At 36.5% G+C, this 17518-nt stretch overlaps 2 protein-coding genes and 2 long non-coding RNA genes across 4 annotated transcripts in view; 1 reads left to right on the top strand and 3 right to left on the bottom strand.

Moving 5' to 3' along the window:
- Positions 1-3563, bottom strand: LOC149647169 (uncharacterized). The gene is made up of 3 exons (XR_016371799.1): positions 444-3563; positions 184-288; positions 1-116 (listed from the first exon to the last, which is right to left on the bottom strand). It is a non-coding gene; the product is annotated as an uncharacterized LOC149647169 (long non-coding RNA).
- LOC149647162 (uncharacterized) overlaps positions 1-17518 on the top strand; it is a 319264-nt gene that overhangs the window by 273457 nt on the left and 28289 nt on the right. The window lies entirely within an intron of this gene.
- On the bottom strand, positions 4313-9108 carry LOC149647168 (uncharacterized). Its single transcript, XM_089850027.1, has 3 exons — positions 8914-9108; positions 5657-5949; positions 4313-4595 (listed from the first exon to the last, which is right to left on the bottom strand). Exons 1-3 carry the CDS (start codon positions 9016-9018, stop codon positions 4367-4369), a joined length of 627 nt encoding a protein of 208 aa, XP_089706153.1. The 5' UTR covers positions 9019-9108; the 3' UTR covers positions 4313-4366.
- On the bottom strand, positions 9249-17059 carry LOC149647167 (uncharacterized). The gene is made up of 6 exons (XM_089850279.1): positions 16266-17059; positions 14602-14700; positions 13786-13883; positions 12284-12386; positions 11041-11202; positions 9249-9395 (listed from the first exon to the last, which is right to left on the bottom strand). Exons 2-6 carry the CDS (start codon positions 14641-14643, stop codon positions 9249-9251), a joined length of 552 nt encoding a protein of 183 aa, XP_089706405.1. The 5' UTR covers positions 14644-14700; positions 16266-17059.

Raw genomic sequence — 17518 nt, 5'->3', positions numbered from 1 at the left:
GTTTTTATAATATTAGCCATTTGAATAATGATGACTATCATGTCATTATACATAATACGATATGCATTAATGGATTGTAACTGAAGTAGACGATGAAATTGTTCATATACAAATATCTATAAACAAACAAAAGAAGTATATATTTATTCAATTTACTGTTATAAACAGTGATAATCGAAATACTTTATCAGTTTAATTATCGTAACTTTAGACTTGATCACAACCAACAAAATATAAACAAGGCGTATCAACAAATAAATGTCGGCGTTCATTCGTATATAGCGTTTTCTATAGATAAAAGAAAATAATTTCGTCATATACTTTATAATCCATTAAAAAAATTGCAACTTATTACACATCTTTTTAATACTCATAAGAATTTTTTCAACTAATAGAAATTATAATTCAACAATATGATATATTTTGAAAAATTATCTGCAGACCTCATTGACAGTTTAAAATCTTCATGTTTTTAAATCCTTCGTTTTGGCTACTCGTTTATGGTTTCATAACTTAGTTGCGATCCATTTTCGTTTCATTATCCATTGCCATCATGTTGGAGATTCCGCGTACCCGCATCAGTGTTTGGCATCATTTTGATATATTATGTGAAGCATTCGGTAATAAAATAAATCGTGTTGCGAAATGAGTATATTGTTTCCGAGTAGTAAGTGTTAAATTATTTTTGTTGACCTTAACTTTAACTAAAGAAATTACTAAATAACTAAACTGATTTTGATTATTAACCCTATTTTGTTTTGTGAACTGTAAATGTGTGTCATAACTCTGTACAAAAATTTAATTAGAAATGTTTTGTTTCATATTGAAATACTAACCCTTCAAATAAAAAGTTTTATCAATAGTCTTTTTGGGTTTCTCTTGCCCATAGTTCTATTTCACTTTCGCGTGAGTCACGCTTATGGTTTAAAGTAATAATTTTGTTTGTTAAAATCAGTTCATTATTCCACCGAATTACTTCTGATCGACGTTAGTTCGACCAACCCTTTAATTTTATTCAAAGGAATAAAGTTGACTTTTAAGTTCTTTTTCAGTCTCAAATTTTATAGTAAACTTAGCTCTCCCACTCTTGGGCAACCCTTCGGCCAAATTCCCATTGCACTACGTGGGACAGCTATAAACTTGAATTAAATACAAGTGGGATTAGGTGTCCCTGCCCAAGCGTTCTCGGTTTAGTGGCTTTGGTCAAAATGTTTCAAAGTTTCCCAGAATTCAATCAAATACATGTGTCTAGTCCAAGTTTACTTGATTTAGTTTCTTGTAGAGAGCTGCATTTCAGTTTCAAACGTCACCATTTTTTCCATACCAATTTTGTTTACCAATTCCACCCATATTTTTCATCAACCTCCCCATCCGTTGCCGATCCGTGGTTTCCAAATACCAACCACTCCCATTCCCAATTAAGAAACGTTATTGCAGTTCCAACCATTAACGAAATGAACAATAGCAGAAAAGCATTTCCCTACCAAAGAGTTCAAAAGAATATAACCTTTGAGCGTCTTGGTTTGGCCCAAAATTACCACTGCAATTTTAGTAAAAATAAGGAGGATGAACAACTGTAGAAAAATTTAACTTGGCTGAGGGACTCCTGTTCGCCTGTCGCCAAGTAGCATGAGTCACTTCCTCAAAATATCTATTCCGAGAATGAGACGACTAGTAGTGGCACCTATGTTATATTGCCTTATATCGTCTAATACTGTCAAAGGCCGATATCTGCCCTTACTCAGTGGCAAAACCGTTTTTATTTATTTTAAAATTTTAGTATCTTCCGTAGAAAATAGATTCTATCCATTTATTAACCATTTCCAACTAAAATGTGTATCAATTTAACCACTTTCATTCCATATTGGTTTTTTCCGTCCATTCCCGATCCGAAAAACCATCCATTCCCACGGTTTTCAATGGTTACCGCGATAAATGGAAATAAACCGTTTCCATGCAGCTCTCTAGTTTCTTGGGTTGAAATGTTTTTTAGGTTGAAAAATACAGCCAAATATAAGCGTGAGTAGGTGTCTTTGTCAAACCAAAGAGGCTTTGATTGAGAAGTATTTCATGTTTATCAGAATACAGTCAGATACAAATGTACTCCGTCTAGTGTAGCGCCCGGAACCTTTTCGCACTTTAGTTTCTTTAAGTTTACAGTTCCAAAGAACTTGAATTAGTTACGCCTAATGTGACAATTTTGAAATGAAAATGGAAATGCAATCGCCATTTTTCTCGCACCAAACTTGAAAGATCTTAAGAAAGGTTTTCATTCGCGTTTTCAGTCAATACTTTCTGTACCGGAAAATAAATACGTCGTTAATGAAATTGCGGTTGGTTCTTCATGTATTATAAAAGATGTACCACAATGCGGGGTAATTGTAGCATGATTCTCTCTCAACATCAGAATATTTGGAGCAAGGTTACTAAACCTAATCACATACGCGATGTATTGTTCACTCATCATTACTTTCTTACGGCTTAACTATTTGAAAAGCCCCGCTTGTGGATTTATGTCCCGCGTCAGGACGAGGTTTCTGAGGTGATTGCTGAGGACTTAGTGTATGCTTATGGAATTCACTAGATTTATTATTAATAAGTCAGACCTCATTTAAATCATTTAAAACTATTTAAAAACATATTTACAAAAAGGTGCATAAATTTTAATAACATAACTCAGCTGACTTGTACATCTCGTACTGCATGAAGCTATTTAACTTTAACCGAATTGACCTGGGAATTACTTAACGCTAGTGAATTTAACTTAAAGGACTCTTGTGCATAGCTCATAAGAATATCCACGTAACTAAAGCTTTATTATTATTGTTGTGGCACCGATATTTACAAGTAAACCTAAGTGTGTTTAAATACTTGTCAGTTTCTGAAAGTAGAGTTACCCACCGCGTTTGTAACGTTCGTCCTACGCATACACATCCGTTGACAATCTTTGGATCTCTTGTGAAAGTTTAAAATGTTATTGAGAGGCTATCTCGTTCAAATCATTTTTGATACCAAACACACACGTTATTTCATTAACGTCTTGGTTTAATTTATCATTAAAACACCAGGGAATCAAGCTAAGAGTAATGATAGCCGTAAAATGACAACCCTTTCGTAGTGAAACACGAGTTTCGTCGCTTACAGCTGTAACGACTGATGTCATCTTGAAGCATATTTTTAAATATTAAACAAAGCCAGATCCTATATAGGCACGGAATTTAATTTAAGCCTCTCATGGATATACGTTAGTAACGGTAACGTTGCTATACATTGTCTGTGAGAGACTACTTTCAGTAATAAAGCTTGTATGAATGGTTATGGAAAAGAGCCAATATGAAGAAATATGTTATCTTTATCAGTTGCCAATATTATACAGGAATAGAAATATCTAGCGCTAATGTTGTATACTAACAATGTCGATTGAATATCCACTAAGGTCTTCTATATACATATGTTATTGTTTGTAAATAACGTAATCATTAGCATTATTCGTTCCGCTATATTTATAAATAATATATACATCTCAATATCTATAATTTCAGATAATGTATAACGGAGTCCGAGCCCTATCTTAGCCAAGGCTTAATGTACACCGCGGCTGACCGCGCCGACAGACGCGACTCGCGAGCCATTTTCGCTCCCAAAGTCACAAGATAAAAATAGTGCTAGCCCGGAATATGGGAAATTAATGCGCGTGGGCGCTAAACATTGGGGTAACTATTTTTTTGGGAGTTAATATACATCGATCTAAGTAACACGTAGAAAGTACGGGGACCGTGAGCTCGGGTAGGCCGGAGATACGGGCCGGGCAAGGCTACTCTTTTCCGGGGAGGTTCTAGCTTTCTAGGGAAAGCTTTTCCAGCTTAATGCTTCCCAGTTGGCTACGTCTTAGTAGGCTTGGCTTTTTCAGCCAAAATGTTTCCCACTAAGAGTCCCTTGACTCCCTTCGAAAAGTCCCCTTTTTACAGGCGAGCCGGTCCTTTTATACCCCGGCCCCGCTCTGGGCGAGTCGCGCTCTGGCTGTCTGTCTTTCTCTTCGATACCCGTCCGCGGGGTTGGGGCTGACAATATTTTGTACACAAATGCTTTATAAAAAAATGTTATCTAAATCTAATAGATCAATCAACTACAAATATGTAGTTAGACTTTTAGTCTTAAAAACGAGCAAAGATGAAATCTAATCTAGTTTACAAGAGGGGTACGAATTCTTGAGAAAATATTTTCATCAGAAGCTGAAAAGATAGAAGTTTCACTTCAATGGCTTTTTTTATTTTTGGCCGCGAATAAATATTGAATTAAATATTACCTTGCGATATTTTTCGTTGACTTGATGGAAAATAAGGTGTATTTCTTTCGTCGTAAAGCGTTATTTTATTGTTTTCGTTGCGAATTTATAAATTTCAGCGAAGCAAACGACGAACGATAATGTAAGGCCTATCATCCACATAATCAATGGAAAGTAGATATTAACAACGGTTAGACTAGCGTAGTCATTCAATTTCGGATTTCGAAATGTCCCCATGCAGTGCGGAAGTTTAAGTTTAGAGAGACGAAAATCTTCGATTACAATGCCTCCTTCGAAATAGTACGATGTCCTAAAAATTTAACAACAACCTTGAAATAACTAATCAAACCCATGGTTCAGTTCAGTGTCGTTTACTACTGTTGATACGCGTTTTGAAAGCTAAGCTCTCACCAAGAAGTGATATCTAGTTTATTAGGGAGAAGGTTTGAAAAACAAATCTTTGTTTAGGCTTATGAACCCTTATGCGTTCGGCATTAATTTATTGGTGATAGTGCATTTCGCCCCGAAACTGTTTAAAAACATGACCTATCAATCATCTTTCCGCTAGCACATCCCCTTTAACGAAACCTGTACGACAACCAAATTCCCTAATTTTGCTATACCAGGGAGAAGTGGAAAAGGATACTATTGTCTTGTTAGTATTTCCCTCAACGAGGGAGATGATGGATTGGGGAAAACTTCCTGAAACGTAACTTATGGGCAGATTTCCCACAAACGCGGACTACGAACAGCTTTCTCGTGACAATCTGACTGACGAGTCCAAGAATGATTCGGGGGATGCCTATTATGTGATAAATCGGCGAGGTAACTGTGAAACAGCTGAGAACTAGTGAAAACCTAGAGAATAGGGGTGATACTCGGATTCGATTATAAGTGCATGGTTCGTCTGACCCAAGTCTGACGTAGACCGAGTAATCCACTTCCACTTTCTACCATCCCACCAGACAGAGCTGTTCTACGGTTACCGCGACGACTCCTCTCAAATTACGCGTTCTCCTTCTCCAATCATGCTTGCATTGCTTGGCCACGCCAGTGAGCACACAAAAGAGCATGCGTGCGAAGTTCATTTTGAAATAACTCCGTTTTAAGATGGAGATAGGGCGCAAAGTAGTAATTCATTACAAAGAGTAGCCTACGTGTCAAGAAGGAACCAATCCAATCTCCCATTTCTTTAGTGGTCCCCTGTCTCCCACTATGTGAGGTGAGGCTTGAATTGTGGATACTACTACGTCTCCTTTTCTACTACTCCCTGGCCACACGAACCTGAACAAGTAAGCTAATTAAAAGGGTTAATGTGTTTGCATCGTATTGTCAAAACACTTGCTATATTTAAGCAAAAATGGGCATTACAAGACACTCCATCTGGCTGATAACGCGGAGTTCTTGAAGTTTTTCTTCATGGGAAGGGCATACAACATGGAAATGGCGTTTTCTTTGGAGAAATGTATTAAAGCATCGGGGTTATCACATTTATCGAAAACTTCAAAGGCGGTGTAAATCGTGTACTCATCCATGATTAAAACTAGCTTCCCGGAGACTAAATCACCGAACTCTTGGTCAGGATCCAAATCGGTAAAGGAGTAGAGTCCACCTAGTCGAGTGACTTGTTTCATGATTTCCCTCTTCACTGCGCTCGTCTTGTCCTAAATATAAAGCCCATTTTACACTGATCATATTTTTGGAACTAGATTAGATTTCATCTTTGCTCGTTTTTAAGACTAAAAGTCTAACTACATATTTGTAGTTGATTGATCTATTAGATTTAGATAACATTTTTTTATAAAGCATTTGTGTTCAAAATATTGTCAGCCCCAACCCCGCGGACGGGTATCGAAGAGAAAGACAGACAGCCAGAGCGCGACTCGCCCAGAGCGGGGCCGGGGTATAAAAGGACCGGCTCGCCTGTAAAAAGGGGACTTTTCGAAGGGAGTCAAGGGACTCTTAGTGGGAAACATTTTGGCTGAAAAAGCCAAGCCTACTAAGACGTAGCCAACTGGGAAGCATTAAGCTGGAAAAGCTTTCCCTAGAAAGCTAGAACCTCCCCGGAAAAGAGTAGCCTTGCCCGGCCCGTATCTCCGGCCTACCCGAGCTCACGGTCCCCGTACTTTCTACGTGTTACTTAGATCGATGTATATTAACTCCCAAAAAAATAGTTACCCCAATGTTTAGCGCCCACGCGCATTAATTTCCCATATTCCGGGCTAGCACTATTTTTATCTTGTGACTTTGGGAGCGAAAATGGCTCGCGAGTCGCGTCTGTCGGCGCGGTCAGCCGCGGTGTACATTAAGCCTTGGCTAAGAAGTTGGCTTTGCGATGGTTTGTAGTTTTCTACAAAACATTTAAACGATAGTCATTAATGTTTTCTTGTGATATGTGTGAGAATTCCGTGGTTAAATTAAAATGGTATGGACAATCTTTAATATAAGAATTCCATCGTGTTTCTACGTCCACAAACTCGCCATTTTACTTAACGACGGAGATCCCAGGCTCCCAGCCAAGTTTTGGAACGAAAACCAAGGAGTATAGATACTGCTACAATCTACTGTAAAGTTGTATGTCCATCAACAGACTAGTCCTTTATATGCGCAACGACAAAATCTTGTTGTTCGCGATTTTAACATCAGCTCTATGGCAAGTTTCGTACTTCCCCCCCGAAGGGGGGTTATTATGAACTCCTGATAATATATATGGAGTGAGTTTTCTTTTTATTTCTCAAAATGTTATTCACACAATATTTGGCATTCGAATAACCTTAAAGTAAGTCTATTTGACGCTTTATTTGTAATGTTTGGACACTAAAATTGTACCCAGTCTATGGACTCAACATGAATATTATATTGACAAAAATATATTCAACTAGCTGTTACCCGCGGCGTCGCTCGCGTGCAATAAGAGCTTCCATCAAAATGATATAAAGAATGGGTAGATTTTACTGATGACTAATATTTTTGTAGCACCCTAGGAGCGAAGGCACTCAGCGTTGCCCGTCAGCCCGTCGGGACATTTTTTATTACTTTTCACGCAGAAATTATTCCATAAGCAAGGGTTTTTTAATTTCTGGCCGCCATTTAAAAAGATGGCTACAAATCGAACCCGAAAGATCATTCAGCCCGTCTGTAGGTTAAAGGAAACCAGTGTACTAAATATTTGCAAAATCGGTTGAAACGCGCGGACTTTGCTGCATAGAGAAGATTTTTTACATTTCTGGGCGCCACTTTTTAAGATGGCGGCGGATTGGAAAAGTCTTTCTTAGTACGCGCCTACTACTTATGAGTAACGTTCCTGCAAATTTTCAGCTTTCTAGTGCAAGCGGTTTGGGCTGGGCGTTGATTATCAGTCAGTCTGTCAGTCAGTCAGTCAATCAGTCAGTCAGGACTTTGATTTATATAGATATAGATTGATTTTACGATGAGAACTATGCGAACTCAAAGCATAGCGTGGCTTCAGTGGATCCCCTACAAGGTGACTTTCCTCCTGAACTCCGGGTTTGGCTTGGCAAAGGCTAGTGGGTGGGATTTATACATGAACGTTGAAATTCCGCCCGTAATTTACCACAAATGCCTGTAGTTTTGACAAGCCAAAACTGGAGGTCGAAAGGAAAGTCAACTTGTATACCCGCGCTATGCTGTTTTCAATTTCGCTTTACAACTCAAATCATTTAAAAAGTAAATTTGTCTATTTAAAACGAACGTATCAAATTATACCAAAAGTACATATATTATTGCAAAAGTCTTGGTTTTCCACCTTTCCATGTGGCTGTCACCTTATTAACGTAGCAGACGATGCCAGTTGAGCACACATTCATTCACATGCATTTTTAGATACGTTATTTCAAAATCGACTTTCTGGCCTTAGTTTATCTATGCTGAACTATACTTTCCGTACTGTTCTTGTTGAGTTCATCGAGTTTTAATATGCTTTTGGTTCTCCTATCACAATGATTTACCGCTTACTCCACGCAAAATTGACAATTTCAAGTATAACGCTCTTTTAGAGAAGTCAATTTATTTTGCAAAAGTTCACAAGTCTAATACTTTGCAAATGATATTCATTTTAAAACACCAACGAACTCTAGAAAATTTAAAAACCTTAAGAAAAATCTTAGTTATTTGACAATTATTTTTTTATTCGTAGTGTTTCACTACAATTCATTACAATATTACAGCTAGTCAGTACCCACAAAATACGAGAAACCGCAGGTACAGTAAAGAGACTAAGGCGTAGCTCTAGTGATTTTATCCAATTCCCGAGACCTCGAAGTAGGAAGGCTTAAAATCGTAAAATAAATTTCGAACACGGGTATAACTTGGTATACTTTCGACTGCTTGATCGAAACTTTTTCCTTTAATATATATACTTTTGATAAAATTTAAGAAAACTATTCAGTAAAAATTCCTGAATTCCGAGGAAGTTTTTTAATCTTAGGTGTTAACAATAGCTTCTTTAAATAATGAGAAAAGATAAATGGTAGGTACCAGCTTAAATTTAAATGGTTTTAACCATAGAATGGATTAAAGACCATGAGAAAAACCTCATTTCAACGGACTTATTCACCATTCGAACGTAGAAACCATATTCAATTTGCTTGTAATTGGTACATGATTACCATAAAATTGTAGTGCATGGGTGTTTCAGCCGGTATTCTAATCATGGTGTTTGGAAATTTAAGTAAATCAAGCAACGTGTCGAAGTATTGAAGAGTGTCGGGCATTGCGAGAACGGACAAGAGAATCGAAGAGAAGAAGGATGAGATGCAAAACAATCCTAGAATCCATAAAGTCCAGAACACTCGATCGAAGGCAACTTGAACTTTTACTTGGTTTCCTATGATCACATCGTTAAGCAATATAGAAAGAGCTCGTATTTTAAAGCACTTAATACAAAACCATAATATTTTAAGAATTTTTGTTTAAGATAATTATCTTATGTTAGAGGTAACCTTTAAAAACCGTTGTTGAAAATCAAACCTTGATTCAACAGCATTCCGAATATGTTTAAGAAGTGATCGAAAGCCTTCAGTTTGAAACGTCGCGTTGTCGACAATAATAGAGAAATGATCAAGATGAAATTGATCAAACACAACCAGACCTAAATAAATGGAGGCGTTAAGTTAGTATATTATATTTACTATAAGCAGGAGTTCATAATAAAGCAAGTAGTCCACTTAGCCTTGCGAAACCGTATCGTTACCGTTTTAAGTTCGTAAATAATCCGAAAGAGGGCGCCCATTACCTAAATTCGAAAGCATCGTTTAAGAAATGTTATCAGATGGCGTTCTGTTCGTATTTGGATACGTGACGTTACGTTAACGATACGATTTCGCAAGGCTTAGTGGACTACTTGCTTAACCCGAAGTACGAAACTGGTTAAAAAGCCCGTAACAACAAAGTTTCGCCGTAAAGCTCAGCGGATTCATACACCGCTTAACTCCCAAAGAAATAGTTACCCCAATTTTTAGCGCCCACGCGCGTTAACTTAGACACTTCCGGTTTAGCACTATTTTTATCTTGTGATTTTGGGAGCGAAAATGGCTCCCGTCTGCTTCTGTCGGAACGGTGTAAATTAAGCCTTGGCTAAGAGGTTGGCTTTTAGTCGGGGTTTCTAGTTTTCTACAAAACATTCAAACGATCGTCAATAATGTTTTGTTGTGATATGTGTGAGTGAGAATTCCGTGGTTAAATTGAAACGGTTTGGACAAATTTATTCGCAGTATCTTTAATATATCAATTCCATCGTGTTTCTACGTCCACCATATCGCCATTTTTCTTTTCGACGGAGATCCCAGCCAACGGAAGTTTTGGAACGAAAACCAAGGAGCATAGATACCACTACGATATACTGTAAGGTTGTATGTTCATAAACAGGCTAATCCTTTCTATGCGCAACGACAGAATCTTGTTGTTCGCGATTTTTACCATTAGCTCTATGGCCAGTTTCATACTCCCCCCCCCGAAGGGGGGGGGGTTATTATGAACTCCTGGTATAAGTTCCTTAATGAAGTAATAATAAAGGATAGTGTTTGGTCAATAGAGTGACAGACAGAGTGATAATTAACACCCAGCTCAATCAACTTCACAACCTAGAAAAATACCGACCAGAAAAGAAAAAAAACTTCTTTAGGAATAACTTTCGTACATTTCAACCGATTTCCACAATATTTTGTATACTGGTTCGCTATGTTCCATTGATTAAATTTATGACTTTTGGTTTTGAACATGCGACAACTTCTAAAATGGCGACCAGACGGGGAATGCCAACCTGTCTCTTTGTTGATAGTTAATCGCTCTTCATGTTAATTAAATAGGTTAAAACTATTAATTTATTAATTAATCCCACATGTGTTGGAATACTTTCTCTCTTTAAAGCGACTGTAAAGAAGGCATCGGCGGGTGGGTAAAAATTATTTGAATTACGTCAAAGGCACGTGACCACGGAGAGGTGTGGTTCAAAGAAGCTTAGTTCGTTTTATTTCGAAAATTACCACTTCAGGGAATTGGCGCTACAATCTCGCGAAAAACGAGGACTAGATGTCCAGACCCACTCCATGTGGAGTCTTTGTATCTTGGCATCACGTGGTACTTGTGACGTATTTCAAATAATTTCTACCCTTAAGCCGATTCCTTATTTGCAGTCCCTTTAAGATTAAGCTGTAAGTAATGACTTTTTTGTTTTTGATGGGAAAAAGTTTTAGTTGAGGAAATGGTTATCTTCGCTTTTGAGTAGACGTATTTACCGTTTTATCAAAGATATTCACTAATTCAAAAGTGTTGGACAATCTATTGGTTGGTTCCGAAGAAACGATCTTGTAGTCCAACTGAAAAACGATTGTTGTATAATCGACAAAAGGTGTGGCTTCGTATCGCATTTCATCGTATGTTATCGAGAAATCACATTCCTGTTGAATATAATTTAAACATACGTTACGTATTCGCTCGAGTATGTAATATCCTATTATGTCCATTTCTGATACTTATAAAATTCGGGAATTATTTTTACTCCGTGTGGTTATGTAATAACTAACTTAGTAATACGCTGATACCCAGTTAGTTAGTGTGATAGTTAGTATGGCGTTAGGATGCGCGAATAAGCATTGCACGCGATTCCATGGTTGTTGAAATTGTAAAGGGGACTGGTAAAAGTGGCAGCTTTGATTGTTCCAAAATCTTGGCACGAGGACGGTTTTGAAGTTCAGTATAAAGCTCGGGTTCTAAAAGGAGTTGTGAAACGTATCTTACAAAATTTTGTAAAAGTGCATTTTTAAACTCGTCCCAGAAATGAATAATTTCGTATTTTTTGATAGCCCCGTCTGAGTATGTATTGTACCTGACCACCAGAACCAGTTTTCGTATGCAAATACATGTATAGAAAGCCTTTTCTGACTGAGAGGTGATTCGTTACGGTGGGGTTACTTTCAAAATTAAATAGACAGTAAATGTAATATAAATAAATAAACCAGTAAGTTGATGGAATTAGTTTTTTGGCAAAGAAATTCTGAAATTTGTTACTACAAAGGTTGTGTTTTGTGTTTCATTTCTACGAATTAGGGAAAGAGAAAAAATGTATGCTAAATTATAAATAGCACCTTATAGTGTCGTGGTCACTGTATTTCGCGTGTATTGAATTGGGCAAGGATTTCTCAAGTTTATGTGGCACTTTTCGTTACTGTAGTCCTATACTGTATGCGAGACACTATGTGTATGCGAACGCCTTAGAACGTTGTTGGGTGCTGTACAACCTTACCACATTGGAAACCACACGGAGTAATGCAAAATGATGTTTACCCTAGTTTCTTCTCATTAAAAACAACATAACTAAAACAGCAGAGACTGCATACAGTGGACGTAACGTTTGTATTAACTTTATCAGACGACTAATTAGCAGTTTACTAATTCCGGGGCAGTTGGTCGCTGGTCCATTTTAAAAATGTTCCTTCGTGAGCGTATTTCAAATTCAACACCTTCAAAGAGAGGTCTTACGTTTCTAACCAAATAGCCGATAAGTCCTGTCGCGTTATCCGGACTCCAAACTCGCCCAAAGTCTGCGTATGCTTCCGTTTCTAGAAGTTCGTTCTCCATAGGTCTATGATTAAAATAAGTTAAAAATTAGATAATCAAAAGAGAATAAAGAAACATCATATCATAAGAAAATTATATATCGCTCCCTATAAGTATGAAACGTAGCAAATTTTCATACTACAGTATTTGCTTCCAAATGTGGCACGCTTAAGTTACGCCCCGTGGGAGAAGTTTTGGTACTAGGAGTAAAAGGGGAGTGGGTGAAACCACCGCCGCCGCCTACGAGGTCCGTGAAAAGCACCATGGGCGGTAAATATGGCCGTGCCCGTAGAGACACAAGAAAATCCATACCTCGTGATAGTGTAGGGGCTAGGGGCTAGTTTCAAGCTTGTTTTTCACGCCATCTATTAATTTAATGTGATAATTTTGACATGCACTTAATCACTTATAATTATCATAATAATAACTTCTAGACCTTTAACTATTTAATTACAATATAAAATTCGAAATTTTTCTCAACAAATATTTTATCTTTTATAACGGTTAAAATTCTTAATAGGTGGCATTAGAAACTTTTTACAAATTTCAATAGGCCCTATTATAAATTGCGAGGTCTTCTGGGAAAAATTTCTTTTATATATGATTTGAGCGCCATCAAACGGTAGGAAAATTAAAAATAGTCACGTGATTCCAAAATTCCCGTTGTTTGCTTTATCGGCTACCGCGTACACTCTTTTAGTTTATATTTGTTTATAATCCTCACTTAAATTTGATGCTAACTTGGTAAGTCATGTTTTAGTACTAGTTTATACCAGGGAGACTGTTTACACAAATAAAAACATATTTTCATTTTTCAGTTGGAAATTTCATAAATATATACTAAGCCTTGGTTAGCTTGTACTGTTATCTGAGACTGAAAGAGGGAAAGTTTGGTTTAGGACTTGACTATCTTATATTTGATTAATCTTTTAATAATTTATTTCAAGTATTTCATTTTTTCATAGTCTTTAACCTAGGCTTAGTGAAGATGGCCCCTACAAACTAGAAAGTTAGCTTTCATGTACAACCGATATATGACGTGTTTCCTGGGACGGCCAACTTTACGAGCACCTAAGTTGGCCGTGTTCCTGGAAACTTTCAACAAGTTCGACAAGACCAAATTTTTTTATAATAGGGCCTATTGAAGAAAGCGCTGTTTGCAAGGCTTATATGGGGATTTTGAACGATTTTCTTACTTATAGGAAGCTATATATTATTCTCTTATGATCATATCTATAGACAGCCGTTTCAACTTTTTCCGATTACATCTATCATCACAAATTAATCGCAACTACTTCTCTAATTTTTCCCACGTTATTCACAACATAGAGTCACAAATTGGATTTTTTTTTAAATCAGAAGCCCAATACATAATTGAAAATTTTGCAACACTAATACATTCTCTCTCATTATATAAAATTTACCTAATTCCAATCTTATCGACGATGGCATTGATAAAGGTTCCATAAAGACCCTCAGCCTTAAATCCAAAATCGAAGTTAACGCTCATCCAAAATGGAATCTATAAAGAAAAATGTTTAAATGGGGAGTTACAAGGAACCAAGTAGGCAACGTAACTGAAAATAGCAATTTTGGTTTACTGGTAATATGGTGTAACTCAAATAGATTTTTAAAGAGAGGTTGAAGTGGAAAATCAAGTGATTTTTATCGATTTTTCTACTAATTCTGCATAGTGAAACATCCAGGAAATACAGTCTCCGAATGATTTTAAAATTCAAATTAGATTCAGATTTTATGGATAATTTGAAATAAGGACCTCCGACCAATCACGTAACGCCCTGCCTTCTTGTTATCAAAATTCTCGTGGCACGTTCCATGTCGAATGAAATTTAGCGCGAGATTTGATAATGGTGGTGCGAGATGTAGAGCGTGCAACGGAAATTTGGTTAACAAGAAGGCAGGGTGTTACGCGATTGGTCGGAGGGGCTTATTTCAAATTATCCTAAAAATCTGAACCTAATTTGAATTTTGAAATCATTCGGAGATATTTCCTGGATGTTTCACTATGCAGAATGGTCTTATAATTAGAAGATTCGATAAAAAAATCACCTGATTTTCCTCTTCACCCTCCCTTTAAATGAGATTTATCGCATAACGACTCTATAATAGTGGAAAAATCTTCGTTTTATCTCAAATTTAAAACGGATAAGTAAATGTTAGCATAACAAGCAATATAATTTTAAAATTTTTACTAAATAAAGATCATATTTTAAACTTACATTAGACATGCAGAAACGAGGTAGTATTCCGGAATAATTCATTTCCTTTGTCGCTTTTATTTCAAATGGATAGTATGAAAAATTGGAGAATTGTATTTTCTAAAATACAGAAACAGAAAAAAAATACTATATTTATATGAAATAATAGCGTTTCATTATGATTATGATAGGAGTTTGATGAGTCCCATTTAGCCCTACAAATTTTTAAGCACTATTTGGTTTTTTTTCTAATTTCATTGATTTATTTGATTTTCATTGAACTACTGGTTAGTAAATTACCAACCTGAAATCTTTTGAGTCAAAATGAACCAAAAGCAAAATAATCATGACATTTAAGTAGCTATTGGATATTTTCTACAGAGTTATTACTTATTGTTACTATTCAAATGCTTGTACAAAATGACTAGCTTGACCGCTATTTCATTTCCTAACCTATTTCGAATCTTACTCTAGTTAAATTTGACCACATGAGTGACAAGACAAACTGGAGTTCTGGGAAAAACTTAACCATGATTGTTTTTAAATTCCAGGCCTTTTCAAGTTAAGTTTCTTAAACTATTTCTTAAACTTTAAGAAAGCATTTTTTTTAATAAATAAATATTTGATTTTAATCAGATGCTTTTTTTAAAAAAATCGCATGATTTAAATCCAACTGATTTAAATCAATCAGCCCTGAACTTTAATTCGGTTAGGTTATGTTTGGTTTTGTTATTTGAACCCCAATCTATATCTATATAAATCAAAGTCCTGACTGACTGACTGACTGACAGACTGACTGACTGATAATCAACGCCCAGCCCAAACCGCTTGCCCTGGAAGGCTGAAAATTTGCAGGAACGTTATTCATAAGTTTTTTAAAAAAATCGCATGATTTAAATCCAACTGATTTAAATCAATCAGCCCTGAACTTTAATTCGGTTAGGTTATGTTTGGTTTTGTTATTTGAACCCCAATCTATATCTATATAAATCAAAGTCCTGACTGACTGACAGACTGACTGACTGATAATCAACGCCCAGCCCAAACCGCTTGCCCTGGAAGGCTGAAAATTTGCAGGAACGTTATTCATAAGTAGTAGACGCGTACTAAGAGATATTTTTCCAATTCGCCGCCATCTTAAAAAATGGCGATCCAAAATGTAAAAAATCTTCTCTATGCATCAGAGTCCGCGCGTTTCAAACGATTTCAAAAATATTTAGTACACTGGTTTCCTTTGACCTATAGGCGGGTTGAACGGTCTTTCGGGTTCGATTTGTTGCCATCTTTTTAAATGGCGGCCAAAAACTTAAAACCCTTCTATATAGAATAATGTCCGCGTGAAAAATAATAAAAAATGTCCCGACGGGCTGACGGGCAACGCCGAGTGCCCACGCTCCTAGGGTGCTACAAAAATATCAGTCATCAGTAAAATCTACCCAATCTTTATATCATTTTGATGGAAGTTCTTATTACACGTGAGCGACGCCGCGGGTAACAGCTAGTATTGTTATATCAGTTCTGGTAAAGTTTTTGAACATCAATTGTACTAGTGAGGTTAGGTTAGGTAGGATTTGGCTAAGTTTGGTTATTTGACCAAACCTAACCAAAGCAAACTTAACATCACCTAACTAAATATTATTTAGGTACAAATAACCAAATTAAATGTAACTTAATTAACCGTATACCTGATTTAATACTATTGAGGTTTTTACTTCACGGTTGTTCTGCTCTTTAGGGAACTGCTCTAACGGTTCGCGGCGTTTACGAGAACCGCTGTATAGGGAACTGCCGTAAATAGGTAAACTGCTTTTTCGGGGAACCGCGGTTATGGGATACGCTCGTACATTAACCGTTCATGTGAGATTTTCCCGATTTCTATCCACATCAACTCTCGATTAATTCAGTAAACTAGATGAATTAAAATTAATAAATCTGATTTTTAGTTTTTTAATAATGAAAGTGTGATATCTCTTACTTATATTATTCTTTGCTCAGATTGATAGCTTTCGTCCTGTAACAAGTCTTTTTTGCGAACACAACATCACATTCAGGAATATTTACTGATGTTTATAAATGGATCTCGCCTTTTCATAGTTATTTCATCTCAGATTTCAAAATTGTTCGAATTCTTTGTGGTCTGAGACTAGACGATTACCCCGACCCTTGCATGCTGATGTATTGTTTCTAAAATGAAAACTAAATCGATTTTGGACCGAACCACACCAGTTGATTTGGCGCCAGGAAGTATCGATTGCTAATGTACTTTGTTCGAAAAACACATTCTTCATGCATGACGAAAAATGGCTTTATAATTGCAATGTAAATGAGGGGTCATTCATTCGACAAATGATTTTTATATTGATTTCTATATATTTTCGATTTTCTTCTTGGCTTTTCCGTATAAATCCCTTTTTTCCTGGTTGTGATTTGAATATTTTTTCAACAATTGCGGATTTTGTTTGATCACACACATCACATTGATGAATAGATATGACATGCATGGGGAGAGTTCTCTAACTTTTTACGTTGCCTACGTTAATCAAAGCATTACGTTATAAAGCAAGCGATAACGTACCGAACTGCTTAACGATAAAATTTTAACTTGACCACTTTGTTTTTTATTAGCACGAGGGTAATTTGCCAGACATCCGACGATTTTCGTTCAAGGTTTGATGACACTTATGACTAATCACCTATTTATATATCTCGCTCTCATAGACGGCACGAGGTTGGCACTAACCCTTTAGACGATAGTTATCACTTGTGATAACTCGTTTATAAAGTTACAGAACTTCCCCCATGGAGTTTTAGCTAGGATCTCTAACACCTAAAATGTTGGTTTCAAATATACATATATGCAGCCAATGGAACAAGGTCCCCCTTCTGAAGTCACATGCAAGTGGTGTTTTCTCCTACATTATCATTATTATTAATGAGC

This window comes from Phalangium opilio, unplaced genomic scaffold (assembly GCF_054372755.1).
Source record: "Phalangium opilio isolate 3A_F unplaced genomic scaffold, DU_Popi_V2 ptg000089l_1, whole genome shotgun sequence".
Classification (NCBI taxonomy): Eukaryota; Metazoa; Arthropoda; class Arachnida; order Opiliones; family Phalangiidae; genus Phalangium; species Phalangium opilio.
This window is presented reverse-complemented; position numbering and strand designations above follow the sequence as displayed.

Bases quoted from the DNA above. Each gene is read 5' to 3' on its own strand.
- LOC149647168 (XM_089850027.1), bottom strand. From the start codon at position 9,018: ATGCCCGACACTCTTCAATACTTCGACACGTTGCTTGATTTACTTAAA. The intron at 5,950-8,913 runs GTAATCATGTAC...CTTTATATTTAG, and splicing joins CCATGCACTACAATTTTATG to GACAAGACGAGCGCAGTGAA. The intron at 4,596-5,656 runs GTAATGCCCATT...TTAAATTTTTAG, and splicing joins TCAGCCAGATGGAGTGTCTT to GACATCGTACTATTTCGAAG.
- LOC149647167 (XM_089850279.1), bottom strand. From the start codon at position 14,643: ATGAATTATTCCGGAATACTACCTCGTTTCTGCATGTCTAAT. The intron at 13,884-14,601 runs GTAAGTTTAAAA...TTTTCTTTATAG, and splicing joins CTCGTTTCTGCATGTCTAAT to ATTCCATTTTGGATGAGCGT. The intron at 12,387-13,785 runs GTAAATTTTATA...TTTTAATCATAG, and splicing joins GTCGATAAGATTGGAATTAG to ACCTATGGAGAACGAACTTC.